Genomic DNA, 21,494 nt, shown 5'->3' on the forward strand with positions numbered 1-21,494 from the left:
CCACTGCAAGGTGCGTGAGTGAGTGTGTGTGTGTGTGTTATGTAACAGCTTAGCAAGTGTGTGTGTACAATTTGAGCATTATGGGTTGGGTGGTTGAGCTGGTCAACTGCCAGACAAAGAAATAAACACAGATTACTCTGTGAGCGTGAGTGTGTGGGTTTGCATGTGTGAGTGTGAGATTGACTTCACATGATGCATGTGTATTCAGTTCCTATGTTTCCATAGTAACTGCTACTAAGACAGCTTAACTCAAACACATCCCTTTTCTCTTTCGATCACACACACACACACACACACACACACACACACACACACACACACACACACACACACACACACACACACACACACACACACACACACACACACACACACACACACACACACACACACACACACACACACACACACACACACACACACACAGGAATAGGTCTCCAGAAAACAATGTGTCCCGAGGTCTGCTATTAGTCTGTTTATATGTGTATATGTGTGTGTGTGTATATGTGTGTGTGTGTGTGTGTGTGTGTTGGAAGAAAGAATGATCAACCTGTGAGGTACAGGTGGCCAGCCACTCCCTCGTACCCACACACACACACACACACACAGGTAGCCTTAAGGAGGGGAGGAGAGGGGAGGGGGGGGAGGGACAGGAGGCGAGAGGGGAGGGGAGGACAGGAGGCGAGAGGAGAGGAGAGGAGAGGAGAGGAGAGGAGGGGAGGGGAGGGGAGGGGAGGGGAGAGGAGAGGAGAGGAGAGGAGAGGAGAGGAGAGGAGAGGAGAGGAGAGGAGAGGAGAGGAGAGGAGAGGAGAGGAGAGGGGATGGGAGAGAGAAACACTGTTCCTCTCCTCACTGTTTCTCCATCATTCAGCTGATAATGAGTCACAAGGTCATTCTACACGCACACACACATGCACGCACGCGCACACACATCCTCTAACCTCCCTGTTGAAGAGAGGCTCTCCTGTGTCTCAGCTGCTGTCATTAATTAATCATACTGGGGTGGTTAGGGTATGTTACCATCACGTCTACATGCAGGCCTCTCCCTTCTCCACACACACACACATATACCAAAAATACACAAAACAAATGCACATCACCCACATGTACGGTTGACCATGTCTAGCTCATCCCTCACACTCAACACATTCCAATCTGAGGTAATGATGATGTTTCTGTCAGTTCACCAGCCTTCCCTTCCAGCCAGCAAATAGGGAAATCAGACATCCAGCTGTTACACAACTTGTGGCTGCATGGAGACAGAGCTACATAGTGCTGCCTGTCTCCGTGTCTGCCTGCCTGTCTCCGTGTCTGCCTGTCTGCCTGCTTGTCTGCCTGCTTGTCTGCCTGTCTGCCTGTCTGCCTGCCTGCCTGCCTGTCTGCCTGTCTGCCTACAGCTGAAACTCTGTCAGCCCAGCGCCACGTCACAGAGGGTCTGGAGATCCAGGAGGCTCGAGCTGCTAGACCTTCTTCCTCTGACTCTCTCGGAAGTCGTGACCTATTAACACCACCGGCTGAGCGCGTTCACACCGTGACTGTCTGTCTGACACACCCTGAAACAGACGCGGGTAAGGTAGAAACGGAACGATGGGTTTTATTTCCCTTGATACGCTGATATTTACCCCACATATTTTGTCCACGTGACCGTACAGAAGGCTACTCCCGGGAGTACAATGTCCGTCATAAGACACCACAATCTCGGGTTCACACCTCGGTTCACACGGTCTCATTTCACGCTCACCCGGTCTGCCCCCGGTCTGTAATAACGATCCCCATTATCGTCTACCTTCATCATAGAACCTACATTCATCGTCCCCATGCCCTTCCCCGGTACCGACGACTCACCTCATCCTCGTTACCGGCTCCGTTACCAACGTGTGCCATGTCTGTCTCCTCAGCAGAGTGGACACTCGGACAATCGAGATAAAAATACAAACGTTTTTTTTTACGGTAAGAAGAGACAGCTACTCCATGTCGCGAGCGTCCGAAATGCTGTGGCCAGGTAGCGCGCTTGTGCGTGCGTACTAAACTGTATAGTCCCGGTCACGTAGAGCCCTTAATTCTTCTCAGTTGTTTCTCAGACGGGTGTTGCGAGCTGCGACTGTGAATTCGGTGACTTTCCCTGGTCGATGAACGCACCTCCAGAAAGCACAAACCGCGGAGCAGGGGCAGGGCCACCCCCGGTAACGACGCCACACCCACATTTCCACTCCTGCTCACGGAAGTTGACAGAGAGAGACATAGAGAAAAAGAGAGAGAGAAAGAGAGAGGAGGCGGGCGGGGCGGTGTAGGTTGGTGACACGTCACTGTCGCATAACCGAGCGGGACACGGAGTCTTAATAATCGCTTTATGATCTCGTGCGCTTTCAGCTTTCCATCTGCTCGTATTCCAGATTTGTAATGCAGATCATTGTTTTCATTCACGGCTCTGTGCGTGCCCTCCACGTTCCCCCACCCCCGTCTGTGACACAGATGTGTAGGTTTATCGATCAGTAGCAGAGGGAGTGTTTACAGTTGTAGGTTACAGACCAAGCGCATGTGGCTACCTGGTTATTTATAGCGCGAGCAAGAGCAACAAACCCACTGGAACGATCCTGGCCCCAGGCCGGTGTAAACCGCGAACGAGAGGCGGGTTTTACGAGTTCGTCATAGAAACTGCATTATACTTCTCCAAATATGATAGGCTATGAGTGTTTGCGGAACGTGTTTACTGTGACGTGTCCCTGCGTTAGAGAATGATCTGGATATTAATTGTGACGGTGGCCTTTGCAGGACGAAAAGGTTCTGGTGTTGGCTCTCATCACATCTCTGTCCATCCTGTCACAGTATGGACCGTGTCCTCTCTCCTACCCTGCACCTCTGAAAAAGCCCTGTAGGGGGCGAGAGAGGCAAAGAGTATCTTTGACAGAGGTCATCAGACCACACACACACACATCACATCATACCACACACACACACATCATACACATCCTACCAAACACACAACATACCCACACACACAACATACCAAACACATACAACATACCACACACACACACACATCACACCACACACATCATACCAAACACACACATCATACCAAACACACAACATACCACACACACACACGTGAGGCACCAGGCTCTTGTTTATTCCACAGCAGCTGCATCAGTACATGGTTTACACTAACACACTACACTGAATATAAAAACACCACAAGTATAAAAATATTTAAATGATAATTGATATCTGCTTGCTTGTCCATAGAAGATACACTGCGTAAAACCAAAGTATATCACAGTAACTCTGTGTGTGTGTGTGTAACAGAGACATAACTCTCCAGTCTAGACAACAGCTAAAAGTAATTATGGCAACATGAATGCTAACCGTAGCATTTAGCTATCTGAGACATCAACATTAATGCTAACTGTAGCTTAGATAGTAACTATAGCAACATTAATGTTAACTGTAACCTTAAGCTAACAGTAATTAGCGTAACATTAATGCCAACTGTAGCTTTTAACTTGCTGTACCTATAGCAACATTAACGCTAACTGTAGTTTAGCTAGCTGTAACAATAGCAACATTAATGTTAACAGTAGAGCCAGACCTGAGGCCTGTTTCATAAAGAGAGTTGACCAAATCCTGAATCATGGAAAAGGCCCCAGGCCTTCCACAGCAGCAGTAACACTGAGCACGCCAGAAACCACACGGGTTAAAACAATAACAGAAAGGTTTCCACTAGGGAGCTAGCTATGTCTCCCAGGCTGCAGCACACAGCAGAAGCACCTGTCTGGGTTACCCCCCCCCCCCCCCCCCTCCCCCTCCCCCATTCTGTCCCTCACTGCTCCTCTCCTCCCCCTCCTCCCCCTCCTCCCCTTCACTGCTCCTCTCCTCCCCCTCCTCCTGCTGTCCCTCACCCTCCTCCCCCTCACTGCTCCTCTCCTCCCCCTGCCTTCTCCCCCTCTCCTCTGTTCTCCCCCTCTCCTCTCTTCCTTTCCTCCACCTGACTCATCCTCCTTCGAACCTCCTGCAACAGCTCCCCTCTCCTCCTCTCCCTCTCCTCCCCTTTCTCCTTTCCCTCCTCCCCTCTCTCTTTTCCCTCCTCCCTCTCCCTCTCCTCCCTCTCCTCCCCCCCTCTCTCTCTCTCCCTCTCCCTCTCCAGCCGCAGGAGGACAGAAGAGCTGCCGGCAGAGGCTCATGTTTCTCCCCCAGCAGGAAGGCGTTCTTGAAGCGATGTAGAGCATCGACGACTTGTCCATCACGGCCTGGCTGCCACGGAAACGACGCATCTGACACACACACACACACACAAAGTGAGTGTTAGATGACCAGTGTGAGCACCTGACTGCGAGTGGGATAGTTAATTGTGGGTGCTAAAAGGTGTGTTTGGTGATTGAGCGTGTGGGTGCTACCTTGCGTAGCGTGGAGATGAGTTCGCTGTGTCTCTGGACGTGCTGGGAGGTGACGTACAGCATGCTGAGCTGGTTCAGAGCCAGAACGCACCTCCTGATGTCCTGGGGGAGGAGACATCAGGCCTTTACAAACGTGTGTGTAAGTGTGTGTGTAAGTGTGTGTGTGAGACCTACAGGGTTGTCTGTCTTCAGAGAGATCCTGATGTCTCCATGCAGTCGGTGCAGAGTGGAGTCTACAGCTGTCAGTCTGGGTGGAGCCTGCACACACACACTGGGCCTGACACACACACACACACACACGTTAAAACACATCATGGGTAGGGTCAGTATGGACATGCGCACCCCCACACACACACGTGCACACACACACTCACCGAGGTGACTGTGAGCCCTTGATTGCCCTCTTCTCGGACAACCTTTCCTCCTCACTCCTGCCCTCCTCTGCCTGGTTGGGTTCTCTCTCTTCAGTGTTGTCTGCTCTCCGATCCTCCAACCTCTCCTCCTCTACGGGTTTACCGGCTGTTTTCTTACTGGCTGCTGAAGTCTCCTTGCTATCCGTTTTCTTACTGGCTGCTGCAGTCTCATTATCCGTTTTCTTACTGGCTACTGAAGTCTCCTTGCTATCCGTTTCCTTACTGGCTGCTGAAGTCTCCTTGCTATCCGTTTCCTTACTGGCTGCTGCAGTCTCCTTATTATCCATTTTCTTACTGGCTGCTGCAGTCTCCTTGCTATCCGTTTTCTTACTGGCTGCTGCAGTCTCCTTGTTATCCGTTTTCTTACTGGCTACTGCAGTCTCCTTGCTATCCGTTTTCTTACTGGCTGCTGCAGTCTCCTTGTTATCTGTTTTCTTACTGGCTGCTGAAGTCTCCTTGTTATCTGTTTTCTTACTGGCTGCTGCAGTCTCCTTGCTATCTGTTTTCTTACTGGCTGCTGCAGTCTCCTTGTTATCTGTTTTTTCTTACTGGCTGCTGAAGTCTCCTTGCTATCTGTGTTCTTACTGGCTGCTGCAGTCTCCTTGTTATCCGTTTTCTTACTGGCTGCTGCAGTCTCCTTATTATCTGTTTTCTTACTGGCTGCTGCAGTATCCTTGCTATCCGTTTTCTTACTGGCTGCTGCAGTTTCCTTGTTATCTGTTTTCTTACTGGCTGCTGCAGTATCCTTGCTATCCGTTTTCTTACTGGCTGCTGCAGTCTCCTTGTTATCTGTTTTCTTACTGGCTGCTGAAGTCTCCTTGCTATCCGTTTTCTTACTGGCTGCTGCAGTCTCCTTGCTATCCGTTTTCTTACTGGCTGCTGCAGTCTCCTTGCTATCTGTTTTCTTACTGGCTGCTGCAGTCTCCTTGCCTTTCACCTCCTTTCTGCCTGCTTTTAAAATAGTTTTTTTACTGTCCATTTCTGTTTTCTTGCTGACTGTTTCAGTCTTAGCATTTGTTTTCTTACTGACTGCTTTCTTCAAATCGATTTTTTGTCTACTGGTTTCTTAACATTCAGCTTCTTGCTGTCTGTTTTCTTGCTGTCTGGTTCCTGAACAGCAAGCTTCTTTCTGCCTGGTTTGTTGACTGTTGCGTTCCTCCCAGCTGGGCTGTTCCTCCTGGAAGACAAACACATTTCAGCTGTATTTTGAATACACAGTGAGTACACACACACACACACACACACACAGACTGAGAGCTTGTCTTGAGGGCTGTGTGTGTGCGTGTGAGAGAGTGTGTGTGTGTACTCACTGAGAGCTGGTCTTGAGGGCTGTGTGTGTGCGTGTGAGAGAGTGTGTGTGTGTACTCACTGAGAGCTGGTCTGGACTGTGTGTGTTCTAGAGTCCCTCCTGGAGGTCTTGCCAGCAGTCAGGAGACCCTGAAGAGATCTCAACACACTTTTCCTCCTCTCTGCTAGACGCTGCTTTCTCTACACACACACACACACACACACACACACACACACACACCACACACACACACACCACACACACACCACACGCATCGTTAATGCTGTAGAAAGGAAGGAGAGAGGAAGAGGGAAGGAGAGATGATGTGTCCTAACCTCCTCATCCACCAGGCTGCTCCTCCTCTTCTCTTCCTCACCTCCTCCCTTCTCCACTGAGCAGGCCTGTTTGTCTCCTGTCCTCCCCTCCTCCACTGAGCAGGCCTGTTTGTCTCCTGTCCTCCCCTCCTCCACTGAGCAGGCCTGTTTGTCTCCTGTCCTCCCCTCCTCCGGGTCACGCTGCTCCTCCTCCTTCTTCTTCTTCTTGTCCTTCTCCTCCTCCTCCTCTCTCTTCCTCTTCACCCCTCCAGCTGCTGGACCCTAAAGGAACATCTTACAGTTACATATTGTGTGTGTGTGTTTGCGAGAGTGTGTATGTGCGAGCGTGTGTGTGTGTCCTACCTTGGTCTTGCTGCCCACTCCAGGCTTGTGCTCGATCTCCCACATGCCCTCAGTGAACCCTCGGATCCTCCCGCCCTGGCCCAGCCTGGTCTTGTTGCCCTGGTAGGGCACGATGTTGACCAGGGGCAGGGCGGCACTGGGACACACACACACAAACCAGATAAAACCACAGCAGATCAAACTACATGGGTCATGTTTTGCATTGGTGTTTGGTGTATAGGGTCAGGGGTCAGGGTGCTCACGTCTGGTGGGTTCCAAAGAAAAACACAGGAATCTTCTTTTTGGGCCCTTCTTGAGCCTTGCATATCTGAGGCACACACATGAACACATTATAGTTCGCAAACCGTTCTGTTCTGTGTGAGTGTGTGTGTGTGAGCGTGTGAGTGTGTGGACTCACCCTGGCTGGCCAGTAAGGGAAGCCTCTCATCTTGGCAAAGACAAGATCTCCAGGCTTGAACGGGTCAGCAGCTTTAGCAGGCATCCTGCCCTGCTCAGACTGGTGGTGGGGGGTGGAGATGGGGAGGGGAGAGGAGGGGGTGGAGATGAGGAGGGGAGAGGAGAGGAGGGGGTGGAGATGGGGAGGGGAGAGGAGGGGGTGGAGATGGGGAGGGGAGAGGAGGGGGTGGAGATGGGGAGGGGAGAGGAGGGGGTGGAGATGAGGAGGGGAGAGGAGGGGGTGGAGATGAGGAGGGGAGAGGAGAGGAGGGGGTGGAGATGAGGAGGGGAGAGGAGAGGAGGGGGTGGAGATGAGGAGGGGAGAGGAGAGCAGGGGGTGGAGATGGGGAGGGGAGAGGAGGGGGTGGAGATGAGGAGGGGAGAGGAGAGGAGGGGGTGGAGATGAGGAGGGGAGAGGAGAGGAGGGGGTGGAGATGGGGAGGGGAGAGGGGGGGGTGGAGATGAGGAGGGGAGAGGAGAGGAGGGGGTGGAGATGAGGAGGGGAGAGGAGAGGAGGGGGTGGAGATGAGGAGGGGAGAGGGGAGGAGGGGGTGGAGATGAGGAGGGGAGAGGAGAGGAGGGGGTGGAGATGAGGGGGAGAGAGGAGAGATGGGGGGTGGAGAGGGGAGGGGGGAGGAGAGGAGGGGCGTGGGTGTAGAGTGAACGGAGGCATCAAGCAGATTGAAGGATTGCAGATTGAAGGATTGCAGATTGAAGGATTGCAGCTTGCATTTTGCAATATAACTGTAATGCAAATATTCACGACAAAGCTTCATGGCATATCGTACTAGCATACAAAAGACTTGAGGTTTATAGCTGGCCGTGCACCACTGATACGACCACGGTGCACAGTGGCCAGGCAACGTTAACTTGGCTAACGTTAGCGCGCTGACATTTAAAGCAAGACCGCACAGAAACAAAACTATTCATGTTGCATGTTTTTTATATCGTAAAGCTAGTACGCTAGGCTGTATATGAGTCGCTTACCTGAAAGAGAGTTAGTAAATAACGAGACAGACGTTGCGAGGAATCTAAGTACGGGCTGTTTTTACTAAAAAGCTTGTTTCTTTTTGCCTGACTCCAATTCGCGCACATAGGGTTGCCAGTTTCTCAAATTTTATCCCCCTAATGAGATAATCCTGGCAACCCAGGATGCATCAACCGGTCAGATAAAACACAAACATTAGCTGGGCTAAATCCACTGAACCCTAATGTCATTTTCCAACTAAAACATTATTTTTGGCAAATGAGACAAATGATAAAAAGGAAAACATTAATAAATATACGAGCTGGTGTTTGTCAGTTAACCAAACTGACTAGATGTTCGACCAATCCCAAGCCTCCGCTAGGAAAGAGGAAATACGTAGACAAACAGTCACCAGGACGCTTAACATGGCGTCAGATTTAAACGGTTCAAGAAGTATTTAGCATATAAGTTAACTTTCTATGTTTATAAATTGAAGTTATTGGTATTTGAATACTTGATCGCTTTCGGGTTTTAGACATTTAACACAAAATGGACTGCTTGTTCATTTTAACTCCGTTTTTATTGTTTAGAAAACCGTTGTTGACATTTGCCCGGTTTTAGCCAGACTAGCTCCACGGACCGTACTGTACTGTACTGTTGAGAGTTGGCTGGCAAAGCAACGTAGCAGCCAAGCAACCTCAGATTCCCAAGGCGTCTTTCTCTCTCGTTTGTGAAAACGGGATAATTTAATCCCAGAGGAGTTGATACGAGGAAAATAGAATACATTCGGTAAATTACGGGCGACATCAACACACAGACCGAGATACACATTTAACGTCTAAAGTTAGTCAGGATCACCAAGCGGCTTGGTTTCCAAGGTAACCTGGGGTATAACCCTAATTCAGTTTGCTGCTTGCAGGGGCAGAACCAGACAGCCAGACACAGTTAAATATCAACAATGCCGACCGAGGAACCCGTCAGTTCTGATCGTCGCCGAACACACAACCGGGACCAGCCGAGGCGCAAGCACAGCGGACGGCCCAAGTCTCCGTCGCTACGGGCGACACATCCGCGAGCCGCTGTGAGCTCCGCCACGACCGCGGATGACGAGATCAACAGGTACGAAGAGTTAGCAGCGAGAGACACCGGCGTTTAACGTCACCATCATAGCTAACGGTCATATCAACCACCGTAGATACCCGCTACCGTGAAGACCGATGTTTGATGCGTGGGCACGCGATGTAATTCCCAGGGTGAAGGAGGTGGTGCCTCCGTGCGAGGCATGCGAGGCGGGGACGGAGGCGCTGAGGTGGCGGGTGGCGAAGCTGGAGCAGGAGAAGCTGGACATGGTCTCCACACACAACCAGGAGGTACCCTCACTGCTCTACTGGACCCTGCTGTCTGGGCTTCTTCTACTGAACTGGACTTAACTAGTTTTATTCTACTACACTGTACTGTAGTTTGACCGAACTGGAGTCTACTGAACTCTACCAAACCATTTAATTCTACTAAACTATAGTTAATTCTTCTCAAGTATACTGAACTAGTTAAATCTTCTGAACTATACTGAACTCTAGTTAATTCTTTTGAACTCTAGTTAATTCTTTTGAACTCTACTGTAGTGAAGTGTGTCCTGTGCCATCCTGTCCTGTACCATCCTGTCCTGTACCATCCTGTCCTGTACCATCCTGTCCTGTACCATCCTGTCCTGTGCCATCCTGTCCTGTACCATCCTGTCCTGTGCCATCCTGTCCTGTGCCATCCTGTCCTGTGCCATCCTGTCCTGTACCCTCCTGTCCTGTACCCTCCTGTCCTGTACCCTCCTGTCCTGTACCCTCCTGTCCTGTGCCATCCTGTCCTGTACCATCCTGTCCTGTACCGTCCTGTACCCTCCTGTCCTGTACCCTCCTGTCCTGTGCCATCCTGTCCTGTACCCTCCTGTCCTGTACCCTCCTGTCCTGTACCCTCCTGTCCTGTGCCATCCTGTCCTGTACCATCCTGTCCTGTACCATCCTGTCCTGTACCCTCCTGTCCTGTACCCTCCTGTCCTGTGCCATCCTGTCCTGTGCCATCCTGTCCTGTACCATCCTGTCCTGTACCATCCTGTCCTGTGCCATCCTGTCCTGTACCATCCTGTCCTGTACCATCCTGTCCTGTGCGATCCTGTCCTGTGCCATCCTGTCCTGTACCATCCTGTCCTGTACCATCCTGTCCTGTGCGATCCTGTCCTGTACCATCCTGTCCTGTACCATCCTGTCCTGTGCCATCCTGTCCTGTGCCATCCTGTCCTGTACCATCCTGTCCTGTACCATCCTGTCCTGTACCATCCTGTCCTGTACCATCCTGTCCTGTGCCATCCTGTCCTGTGCCATCCTGTCCTGTACCATCCTGTCCTGTACCATCCTGTCCTGTACCATCCTGTCCTGTGCCATCCTGTCCTGTGCCATCCTGTCCTGTGCCATCCTGTCCTGTGCCATCCTGTCCTGTGCCATCCTGTCCTGTGCGATCCTGTCCTGTACCATCCTGTCCTGTACCATCCTGTCCTGTACCATCCTGTCCTGTGCGATCCTGTCCTGTGCCATCCTGTCCTGTACCATCCTGTCCCGTACCATCCTGTCCCGTGCCATCCTGTCCCGTGCCATCCTGTCCCGTACCATCCTGTCCCGTACCATCCTGTCCCGTACCATCCTGTCCCGTACCATCCTGTCCCGTACCATCCTGTCCCGTACCATCCTGTCCCGTGCCATCCTGTCCTGTGCCATCCTGTCCCGTACCATCCTGTCCTGTGCCATCCTGTCCTGTACCATCCTGTCCTGTACCATCCTGTCCCGTGCCATCCTGTCCCGTGCCATCCTGTCCCGTACCATCCTGTCCCGTACCATCCTGTCCCGTACCATCCTGTCCCGTACCATCCTGTCCCGTACCATCCTGTCCCGTACCATCCTGTCCCGTACCATCCTGTCCTGTACCATCCTGTCCTGTGGTGGCAGGTGTCGGGGCAGCAGGCGGGGCAGGCCAGGCTGCGGGCGAAGCTGGAGCGAGGGGAGGAGCACCTGCAGGAGCTGCAGTACCAGCTGGCCCTCACCAGGAGAGAAGCTGCATCCTCACACCACCACACCTCCACCCTCACCTCCAACCTCACCTCCCTCACCACCCAGAAGCAGCTGCTGCAGGGTGAGGAGGGGGGAGAGGAGGATGGAGGGAGAGGAGGATGGAGGGAGATGTGCTTGTTGTGAAGAATAGCTTTAATTGTGTGTGTGTGTGTAGAGCGTGCTGCGGAGCTGCACCAGAGTGTGTGTAACCTGCAGAAGGCTCTGGAGATCTCCCGCCAGGCGCGGGAGGAGGACCAGCATGCCTTGCAGCAGGACCTGGAGGAGCGGGACCAGCTGGTGCTGAACGCCAGCGCAGAGAACACACACCTCACTGCCGAGAACACACGCCTACACACACTGCTGCAGGTGACACACACATCTGCACACACACACCTGCACACTGTTACAGGTGACACACACACATCTGCACACACACACCTGCACACTGTTACAGGTGACACACACACATCTGCACACACACACCTGCACACTGTTACAGGTGACACACACACATCTGCACACACACACCTGCACACTGTTACAGGTGACACACACACATCTGCACACACACACCTGCACACTGTTACAGGTGACACACACACCATACACACAGATGTAACTTTCAGTTGTCCTCCAGGAGCAGGAGGCTGTGCTGGGAGAACTGAAGAAGAGGCTGGAGGAGGGAGAGAGGGAGGGAGAGAGGGAGAGAGAGAGAGCTCGGAGGATAAGCAGTGATCTGGAACTGATCACCACTCGCGAGGAGAAGACCAGGAGAGACCTGGAGGTGAGGAGAGCCTCTCTCTCACACACACACACACACACACACACACACACCATACACACAGTCCCCTGTAAGCAGCTGTGTGTGTTGCAGGGGGCCCAGCAGAGAGTGAGGAGTCTGGAGGACAGCATAGAGACAGAGAGAGCTGCTCACCTGGAGACCAAGTTCAACTCTGAGATCATACAGGTACACACACACACACACACATCTGTCCGAGATGCATAGTTTTCAAGCTTGACACGTGTGTGTGTGTGTGTAGCTGCGTCTCAGGGACCTGGAAGCAGCAGTGCAGGCGGAGTGTGTCGGCCAGCAGGAGGCGCTGTCCAGCCTGCAGCAGCTCAGAGACACACACACATCCCTCACCCTGGAGAGAGACAGGTACACACACACACATCCCTCACCCTGGAGAGAGACAGGTACACACACACATCCCTCACCCTGGAGAGAGACAGGTACACACACTCCCTGGAGAGAGACAGGTACACATCCCTCACCCTGGAGAGAGACAGGTACACACACACATCCCTCACCCTGGAGAGAGACAGGTACACACACACACCCTGGAGAGAGACAGGTACACATCCCTCACCCTGGAGAGAGACAGGTACACACACACACCCTGGAGAGAGACAGGTACACATTCCTCACCCTGGAGAGAGACAGGTACACACACACACCCTGGAGAGAGACAGATACACATCCCACACCCTGGAGAGAGACAGGTACACACTAGACCGACCGATTTATTTGGCAGGCCGATATTATCGGTCGATATTAGGCATTTTCCAAACTATCGGTATCAGCATTTATAATGGCGGATAATTGATTATAAAAATAAATTAAACAAACGAGACAAAACACCCTTCCACCATGTTATGAGTGTTGGCGTTGCATAGTTTGTCCACCAGAGGGCACTCTACAATGTCCCTGTTGGCAACACTAGTTTTTAGAACGCCACAAACCCTTCAACCAGCTGATCCAGCCAGAGTCGGGCAGAGTGTTAGGGAAATCTGTTTATGTTTTGTTACGCGTTTCGGGATAAAAATAAATAAATATACAAATTATATATATCGGCCGATATATCGGAATATTGGATTTTTAAATCACCAAATATTTGTATCGATATCGGCCTTAAAAATCCTTTATCGGTCGGGCTCTAGTACACACACACATCCCTCACCCTGGAGAGAGACAGACCAGTACAACTCACACAAATGTGTGTGTGTGTGCAGGCTGCAGAAGGAGGTCCACAGCTCCCAGGCTGAGCTGCTGGAGGAGCAGAGACTACACACACAGCTGCTGTGTTCTGTGGAGAAGGAGAGGAGAGACGCAGCACAGCTGAGAGACCAGATCCTGGAGGAGCAGAGACTACACACACACACACGCACACAGCTGGACATGGTAACACACACACGCACACAGCTGGACATGGTAACACACACACGCACACAGCTGGACATGGTAACACACACGCACACACACACAGCTGGACATGGTAACACACACACGCACACAGCTGGACATGGTAACACACACGCACACAGCTGGACATGGTAACACACACACACACGCACACAGCTGGACATGGTAACACACACACACACACGCACACAGCTGGACATGGTAACACACACACACACACAGCTGGACATGGTAACACACACACACACGCACACAGCTGGACATGGTAACACACACACACACACACACACAGGATGGTAACACACATTGTATAGCAAATGTAAGTAATTGCAATTGTGTGTGTGTGTCAGGTAGCCCGGAGGCTGCAGGAGCTGTATGAGAGCAGCGTGAGAGACACACAGCAGCTGCTGCACCAGCACACCTCAGACCAGCGCACCTCAGACCAGCACACCTCAGACCAGCACACCTCAGACCAGCACACCTCAGACCAGCACACCTCAGACCAGCACACCTCAGACCAGCACACCTCAGACCCGCAAGCATCACTCTCCTCAGGTCTGCAACAGCACACCTCAGACCAGCGCACCTCAGACCAGCACACCTCAGACCAGCACACCTCAGACCAGCACACCTCAGACCCGCAAGCATCACTCTCCTCAGGTCTGCAACAGCACACCTCAGACCAGCACACCTCAGACCAGCACACCTCAGACCAGCACACCTCAGACCAGCACACCTCAGACCAGCACACCTCAGACCAGCAAGCATCACTCTCCTCAGGTCTGCAACAGCACACCTCAGACCAGCACACCTCAGACCAGCACACCTCAGACCAGCGCACCTCAGACCAGCACACCTCAGGTCTGTCTGGATGTCTGTCTCTGGCTGTCTGTTTGGCTCGCTGTCTGTTTGGCAGCTGCTCATACAGGTGTAGAGGTGTGTGTGTGTGCCTGCTCTGTCTGTGTATGAGTAACAGGTGTGTATGTTGTGTGTGTGTAACAGGTGTGTATGTTGTGTGTATGTAACAGGTGTGTATGTTGTGTGTGTGTAACAGGTGTGTATGTTGTGTGTGTGTAACAGGTGTGTATGTTGTGTGTGTGTAACAGGTGTGTCATCAGTAGAGACAGGAGGAAAGCCCTCTGAACTGATGGACCTGCTGAAGACCACTCTGTCTACCTACCAGCACTCCCTGCAGCAGACTACAGCACAGGTACACACACACACACACACTCTGTCTACCTACCAGCACTCCCTGCAGCAGACTACAGCACAGGTACACACACACACACACACACTCTGTCTACCTACCAGCACTCCCTGCAGCAGACTACAGCACAGGTACACACACACACACACACACTCTGTCTACCTACCAGCACTCCCTGCAGCAGACTACAGCACAGGTACACACACACACACACACACTCTGTCTACCTACCAGCACTCCCTGCAGCAGACTACAGCACAGGTACACACACACACACACACTCTCACACACACTCTCACACACACACTCTCACACACACACACACACACACACACACACACTCTGTCTACCTACCAGCACACCCTGCAGCAGACTACAGCACAGGTACACACACACTCTCACACACACTCTCACACACACACACACACACACACACACACACACACACACACACTCTGTCTACCTACCAGCACACCCTGCAGCAGACTACAGCACAGGTACACACACACACACACACACTCTGTCTACCTACCAGCACTCCCTGCAGCAGACTAGAGCACAGGTACACACACACTCTCACACACACTCTCACACACACACACTCTCACACACACTCTCACACACACTCTCACACACACTCTCACACACACACACACACACACACTCACACACACACTCTCTCACACACACACTCTCACACACACACACACACACGTATTCTGTATTAGATGATTGAAATTAAATGTGTGTGTGCAGGTCCAGGATCTGCTCCAGCAGAAAGAGTACAGCCAGCAGCTGATCTCAGAACACCACAGGAGGATAGAGGTACTGTTACACACACACGCACACACATACACTGCACCTACCAACAGACTGTTACACTGACCTCTCTCTCCCTCCCTCTCTGTGATCAGGAGTGTGGAGCGATGCTGGCTGGCTGTCAAGAAGAGGTGGGACGTTTGCGATCTGAGTGTTCTGATTGGATGAGCCAGAGCCAGAATGCCCAATCAGAACTCCAGGTGGCCCTGCAGACCCTGGAGGAGGAGAGAGAGAGGAGGAGGGAGAGAGAGAGGGAGGAGAGGGAGAGAGAGGAGGTGAGGGAGGAGGAGAGAGAGAGGAAAGAAATACAGAGGGAGGAGGAGAGAGAGAGGGAGAAAGAGAGTGCTGCAGGCGCACTGACTGAAGTTCAGAAGATCACAGAACTCTACGAGAACGACTCCCAGGTACACACACACACACGCACTGGGAGTGTCCTGTGTGTATCATTTCATTAAGAAGGAGTGATTTCATTATATCTCATCTGCTCTCACTGTGGTCACATCTCCAGTACAACCACAGGTAACACAGGTGTGTGTGTGTGTGTGTGTGTGAGCAGGAGAAGCTAGGCTTCCTCCTCTCTCTCTACCAGCGTCTCCTGGCCGGCTGTGTCCTCCTTCCTCACACGCACGATATGCTGGGAAGCTTCTCCTGGGCGGAGCTCTGTGATGTCATACAGGAACACGTCGACACCCTGACCTCCGACCTCTCCCACGCCCACGACAGGGTCAGTGCATGTGTGTGTGTATGGTTTAGAGCTCGACCGATAAAGGATTTTTAGGTTGATACCGATACAAATATTTGGTGATCAGAAAAAGCCGATATATTATTTATTTATTTTATCCAGAATCGCGTAACTGATTTCCCTATCATTAGTTATTTGTAGTTTACATTTAGTCATTTTTAGCAGAAGCTCTTAAAGTAAGTAGAGGGACATTCCCCCGAGGCAAGTAGGGTGAAGTGCCTTGCCCAAGGACACAACGTCATTGGTACGGATGGGAATCGAACCGGTACCCTTCTGATTTAATAGCCGATTCCCTAACCGCTCAAAATATATTAAAGTTCTGATAAATAACATTTATAAAAATACAAACTTAAGATATGAAACTTAGTCTTTTGAACAAAAACACAATAAAACATAAATAATAATATTCATTTTCGCCATTATAAATGCGGATAACAATAGTTTGGAAAATATCTAATATATCTAAATATCTAATATCGGCCGATCATATCGGGCTGTAGTATGGTTATTCTTTATATTCACAATCTAAACAATCAGGCATTCTCTTTCCCCCCCTCCCCCAGGTCAGTCTGCTGGAGGGGGTGTGTGACAGGAGGAGTGAGTGTGTGCGTGAGCTGGAGCAGAGGCACAGGAGTGTGTTGGAGACCATGAAACAGAGAGAGGACACCTGGAACACACGCACACACCTTCTGGAGCAGAAACACCTCACACACACCGCCCAGATGCAGAACAAGATCCAGGTAACACACACACACCACCCAGATGCAGAACACAATCTAGGTAACACACACACAACGCCCAGATGCAGAACAATATCCAGGTAACACACACACACCACCCAGATGCAGAACACAATCTAGGTAACACGCACACACCACACCATCATCTCACCCCCTCCCTCTCTCCCCCAGGTGTGTGTCTCCCAGGTCCAGGCCCTGCAGGAGAGAGAGTGTTCCCTGGAGCAGGAGCGCAGGGCCCTGCAGGAGAGAGAGTGTTCCCTGGAGCAGGAGCGCTCGGCCCTGCAGGGGGCCTGCCTGCTGCTGGGGGGGGCCCTGGGGCCCCTGCTGGAGCGCTGCCACGCCCTCTCTCTGCTGGGGCGGGGCCTGGGCAGGGGGGCGGGGCTGGAGGGGGAGGTGCGCTCCCTGGTGCGGGCCCTGGGGGAGGAGGGGGGTGCAGGGGGGGGGAGGGAGGGGGGTGAGGGTGTGGAGGAGGGGGGTGTGTGTGGTGTTGGCCGTGAACCGTATGCGGGCGCTGGGACGGAGGTCTAGGCTGCTGTTTAGACTGGCCACGCCCCCTGTGTGTGTGAGGGGGGGGGGAGGAGGGGGAGATGGGGGAGGGGGGGAGGGCAGGGGTGTGTGTGAGGTGGCTCCGCAGCCAGCATCTCTCCTCAGACATCCTGGAGGCCATGACACCACTGCAGGAGGCCCTGGTACACACAGGTAACACACACACACAGGTAACACACACACAGGTAACACACACAGGTAACACACACACACGGGTAACACACACACACTGTCAAGTTTTACAAGAAGTTTCATTCTTCCTCCCCCTCCCCCACAGACTCCTCCCCCCCAGACGTTCTGTCTGCGGCCCGCAGCAGTATGTCCCGCCTCCTGCACCTCCTGCTCCACCAATCAGATGCCAGCTCCAGCCTCCCTTCCTGTGGAGGAGACAAGTGTTCCCTAGCTAGCAGACTGGGCCGAGGCCTGGTCCAGCTCAACACCACAGAACACAGCAGCCAGGTGTGTGTGTGTTACCTGTGTGTGTGTGTTACCTGTGTGTGTGTTACCTGTGTGTGTGTGTTACCTGTGTGTGTGTTACCTGTGTGTGTGTTACCTGTGTGTGTGTTACCTGTGTGTGTGTGTGTGTCACCATTCGACTTCACAAAGTGCATCATTCTTAACCCAGTCTATCCCATAATGCATCAGTCCTTAGTGGCCACACTGCAACAGCACTTCCTGGTTTTCACCCAACGGCTGCACTCGGCTGAGGTGGAGAGGCGGGGCCTGCGGCTGGAGGTGGCCTGTCTGAGGCAGGCGGGGCAGAGCTCTGCCCCGTGCTGTCAGGACCCCAAAGACCAGGTGAGCTGTCCTCTCTGCTGCCTGACTACAGGATATACAACAAAATACATATTTGTTCAACCTTTCAAAGTAAAGTATTTTAGTAAAAATACATTTTAGGTCCCCAAAAAATGTTTGTGTGCAAATTATGGTGGACAATATTTTTCAACCTTTCTAAAATTTCTTTAGAAACTTTTTAGCAAAAATATATTTTGGTTCAATCTAACCTTTCGTTTGGCAAAATATGGTGGAAAATATTTTTCAACCTTTCTATACTTTTTTGGGGGTTCTATCAACAATTTTTCCCACAAATTATGGAAAATGGGTTTTCTTTTTTTTATTGTTGCCTACTGTCTTGCTCCATGGTAGCTTTGTAGACTAGCTTACATTTGTTGTGTGTGATAGCCAGGAAATGAAAAAAGGCGCACAATGACAATAATTTATTGATCAAAGCAATAAACCAAAGTACAGATATAAGGAGTGAAAGTAAAACATAAATCTACTAAGTTCAGTAACAAAGTATTTGTACTTCCCATTTCTGCTCACAAGCGAAACATAAAAAAATATTTTACTGGGCCCCATGACTTCACATGCTTTAGGATAGAAAACCCTGTGTGTGCGTGTGTGTGTGTGTGTGCGTGTGTGTGCGTGTGTGCGTGCGTGTGTGTGCAGGGCCCGGCAGAGCGTTTCCAGAGCGTGTGTGTGGAGTTGAGGAAGGCTCTGGACAGAGAGCACACAGCCCAGAAACTACTGCAGGAGCAGAGCCAGGTACACACACACACACACCTCCCAGACTGTCCAGGTACACACACACACCTCCCAGACTGTCCAGGCACACACACACACACCTCCCAGACTGTCCAGGCACACACACACACACCTCCCAGACTGTCCAGGTACACACACACACACTCTCTCTACCTCTCTCTGTCTCTCTCATATCTCTGTCTCTCCCCCCCCCCCCCCCCTCCAGAGTCTAGCTGAAGCGAAGCGGGAAGTCCGTCGTAAGGAGCAGTCGCTGAGGATTCTGGGTAAGCACCTGTCAGCGCTGCAGCAGGAGAGGAGGAGCCTGGAGGATGCACTACACTCTGCAACCAGGTACACACCACACACACACTTCATCAACACACACAAGCACACACCACACACACACACCACTACTGTGTATGATGTGTGTGTGTGTGTGCAGGAGTCAGGACTCCCTGGTCAGCTACATGAGGACAGCAGAGAGCAGCTACAGAGAGGTTGGTCACCCTGTCACACCTACCGTCTGTGTGCATGTCTGTCTGCATGTCTGTCTGCATGTCTGTCTGTCTGCATGTCTGTCTGCATGTCTGTCTGTCTGCATGTCTGTCTGCATGTCTGTCTGTCTGCATGTCTGTCTGTCTGCATGTCTGTCTGCATGTCTGTCTGTCTGCATGTCTGTCTGTCTGCATGTCTGTCTGCATGTCTGTCTGCATGTCTGTCTGTCTGCATGTCTGTCTGCATGTCTGTCTGCATGTCTGTCTGTCTGTTTGCATGTCTGTCTGCATGTCTGTCTGCATGTCTGTCTGCATGCATGTCTGTCTGCATGTCTGTCTGTCTGCATGTCTGTGAGTGTGTGTCATCATGGAGAATTTCCCTGCAATAAAGGGATTTTTATTACACATTTCTTGTCAACTTTCGTAAGATTGTATGATCTCTTACTTTGTATGTTGGAAGGACGGTTAGCTATCGTTAGCTTGTCAGGGTTCTGTTGCTCTAGGTGACGAGTTACCCCTGGTTACCATCTCATCCTTCATCCAACCATCACGGCTCCTCCTACTTCTTTTCTGTCAGTCTGACTCCTCCTCCTTTCCCCCTCCTGATAGGCCAGGGATAGTATCCTCCAATCACAGGGCTCTTTAGTGAGCAAGGACCGCCCCTTCCTGCTACCCAGGATGCATCTGGAGCCGGCGGGAAGAGACACGATTATGGGAGGACAACATGTGGTGGCCTGCCAGGTACGGATGCACCCCTCCCACACACACACACACACGCACACACGCACACACACACACACACCACATACACACACACCCCCTCCCTCACTCCTAACCCCACCCCCTCTCTCTGTTCTCAGAGCCTATTGGCTACCTTCTCTGAGCTGTGGCAGGCAGCCTGCTCCAGGATTGGTGCGTTGGAACAGGAAGTGTCCGCCCAGAAGCAGCATGTCTCCGCCCTCAGGGCGGAGCTTAAGGACGCCTGCCTCAGAGAGAGCCTGGCCCTCATCCCCGTAAGATGACATCATCATCACGCGCCTTCACACTCCAGCGGCATGTGAAGGAGCCTGTACTCATGTTGTGATGACACCGTGTCACCAGCTCTGACACACACACACCCCTCACACACACACACACACACACACCCCTCACACACACACTCCTCTACAGGGATGGTAGAGATGAGAGCAGATCACTGTGACAGAGAGCATCTGTTCTGAACTGATACATTTCTCATCAACAAGCAAACACACTTATTCATCTGACTACTACTGTAGCCTTCCACAAACACACACACACACACACACACACATTCAGCTACTGCAGGCTTAGAAGCCTTAAAGGGATGTCAGTCGTGGTCAGGTCTAATTTGGACACTCTAAACAGGACCTTGAAAATATGGAGACACCTATTGAAATCATCCCTTCATCCCTGCTCCTGTCCTCTCTAAGCTCTGCTCAGGCCTGTATAGTGGCCTGTCTCCCCCCTCTCCCCCTGTCTCCCCCCTCTCCCCCTGTCTCCCCTCTTCCTCCCTTGCATGGTGGCGTAGGAACAGACTGATCATGCTAAAGAAGTGAGGGAAGGAGGAATAATGTGTTAGCATGTTTCGTGTGTCTGCATGTGTGAATATTTAGTCATTTTAGCAGACGCTCTTATCCAGAGAACATGTGTGTGTTATCATGTGTGTGTGATCATGTGTGTGTGTGTGATCGTGTGTGTGTGATCATGTGTGTGTGTGTGTTCCTGCTCTGACCTCTCTCCTGTGTCAGGTGGCCGAGCCCCCCTCCCCTGACCCGGCCTCTGTCCTGCTGAGGGGGCCCCCCTCCTCCCTGCCCCCCAGGGCAGCTAAGGGCCCAAAGAAGCACCCCAAGAAGAGCCGGACTGGGACCCCAAGACTCTGAGCAGGAGTTAGAGACCCAGACCCCCCCCCTGGAGGGCCGCCCCCCTTGGAGG

General features: G+C 51.9%; 3 protein-coding genes and 1 long non-coding RNA gene across 4 annotated transcripts; 2 read left to right on the forward strand and 2 right to left on the reverse strand.

The window, feature by feature from the left end:
- Positions 1-1,460: 1,460 nt before the first annotated feature.
- Positions 1,461-8,270, reverse strand: LOC136967957 (PC4 and SFRS1-interacting protein-like). The gene is given in 11 exon segments (XM_067261957.1): positions 1,461-1,553; positions 4,168-4,217; positions 4,220-4,271; positions 4,395-4,496; positions 4,569-4,671; positions 4,769-5,334; positions 6,566-6,691; positions 6,773-6,908; positions 7,015-7,079; positions 7,170-7,268; positions 8,195-8,270. Coding segments are annotated over 10 exon segments (1,377 nt in total). The 5' UTR covers positions 7,254-7,268; positions 8,195-8,270.
- Positions 5,558-6,555, reverse strand: LOC136967834 (uncharacterized). Its single transcript, XR_010879530.1, has 3 exons — positions 6,431-6,555; positions 6,177-6,295; positions 5,558-5,984 (listed from the first exon to the last, which is right to left on the reverse strand). It is a non-coding gene; the product is annotated as an uncharacterized lncRNA (long non-coding RNA).
- A 374-nt stretch (positions 8,271-8,644) lies between the features above and the next one.
- On the forward strand, positions 8,645-17,505 carry LOC136967958 (coiled-coil domain-containing protein 171-like). Its single transcript, XM_067261958.1, has 15 exons — positions 8,645-9,293; positions 9,427-9,544; positions 11,165-11,348; positions 11,442-11,632; positions 11,904-12,050; positions 12,141-12,233; positions 12,307-12,425; positions 13,280-13,448; positions 13,820-14,330; positions 14,588-14,679; positions 15,433-15,501; positions 15,591-15,899; positions 16,052-16,219; positions 16,801-16,977; positions 17,149-17,505. The coding sequence occupies exons 1-15, from the start codon at positions 9,133-9,135 to the stop codon at positions 17,503-17,505; spliced, it is 2,865 nt and encodes a 954-aa protein (XP_067118059.1). The 5' UTR covers positions 8,645-9,132.
- LOC136967839 (coiled-coil domain-containing protein 171-like) lies at positions 17,446-21,494 on the forward strand. The gene is made up of 10 exons (XM_067261801.1): positions 17,446-17,535; positions 17,587-17,676; positions 17,801-17,982; positions 18,169-18,321; positions 18,973-19,068; positions 19,274-19,398; positions 19,490-19,544; positions 20,151-20,282; positions 20,402-20,554; positions 21,311-21,494. Exons 2-10 carry the CDS (start codon positions 17,643-17,645, stop codon positions 21,440-21,442), a joined length of 1,062 nt encoding a protein of 353 aa, XP_067117902.1. The 5' UTR covers positions 17,446-17,535; positions 17,587-17,642; the 3' UTR covers positions 21,443-21,494.

Source organism: Osmerus mordax, chromosome 23 (assembly GCF_038355195.1).
Source record: "Osmerus mordax isolate fOsmMor3 chromosome 23, fOsmMor3.pri, whole genome shotgun sequence".
NCBI lineage: Eukaryota > Metazoa > Chordata > Actinopteri > Osmeriformes > Osmeridae > Osmerus > Osmerus mordax.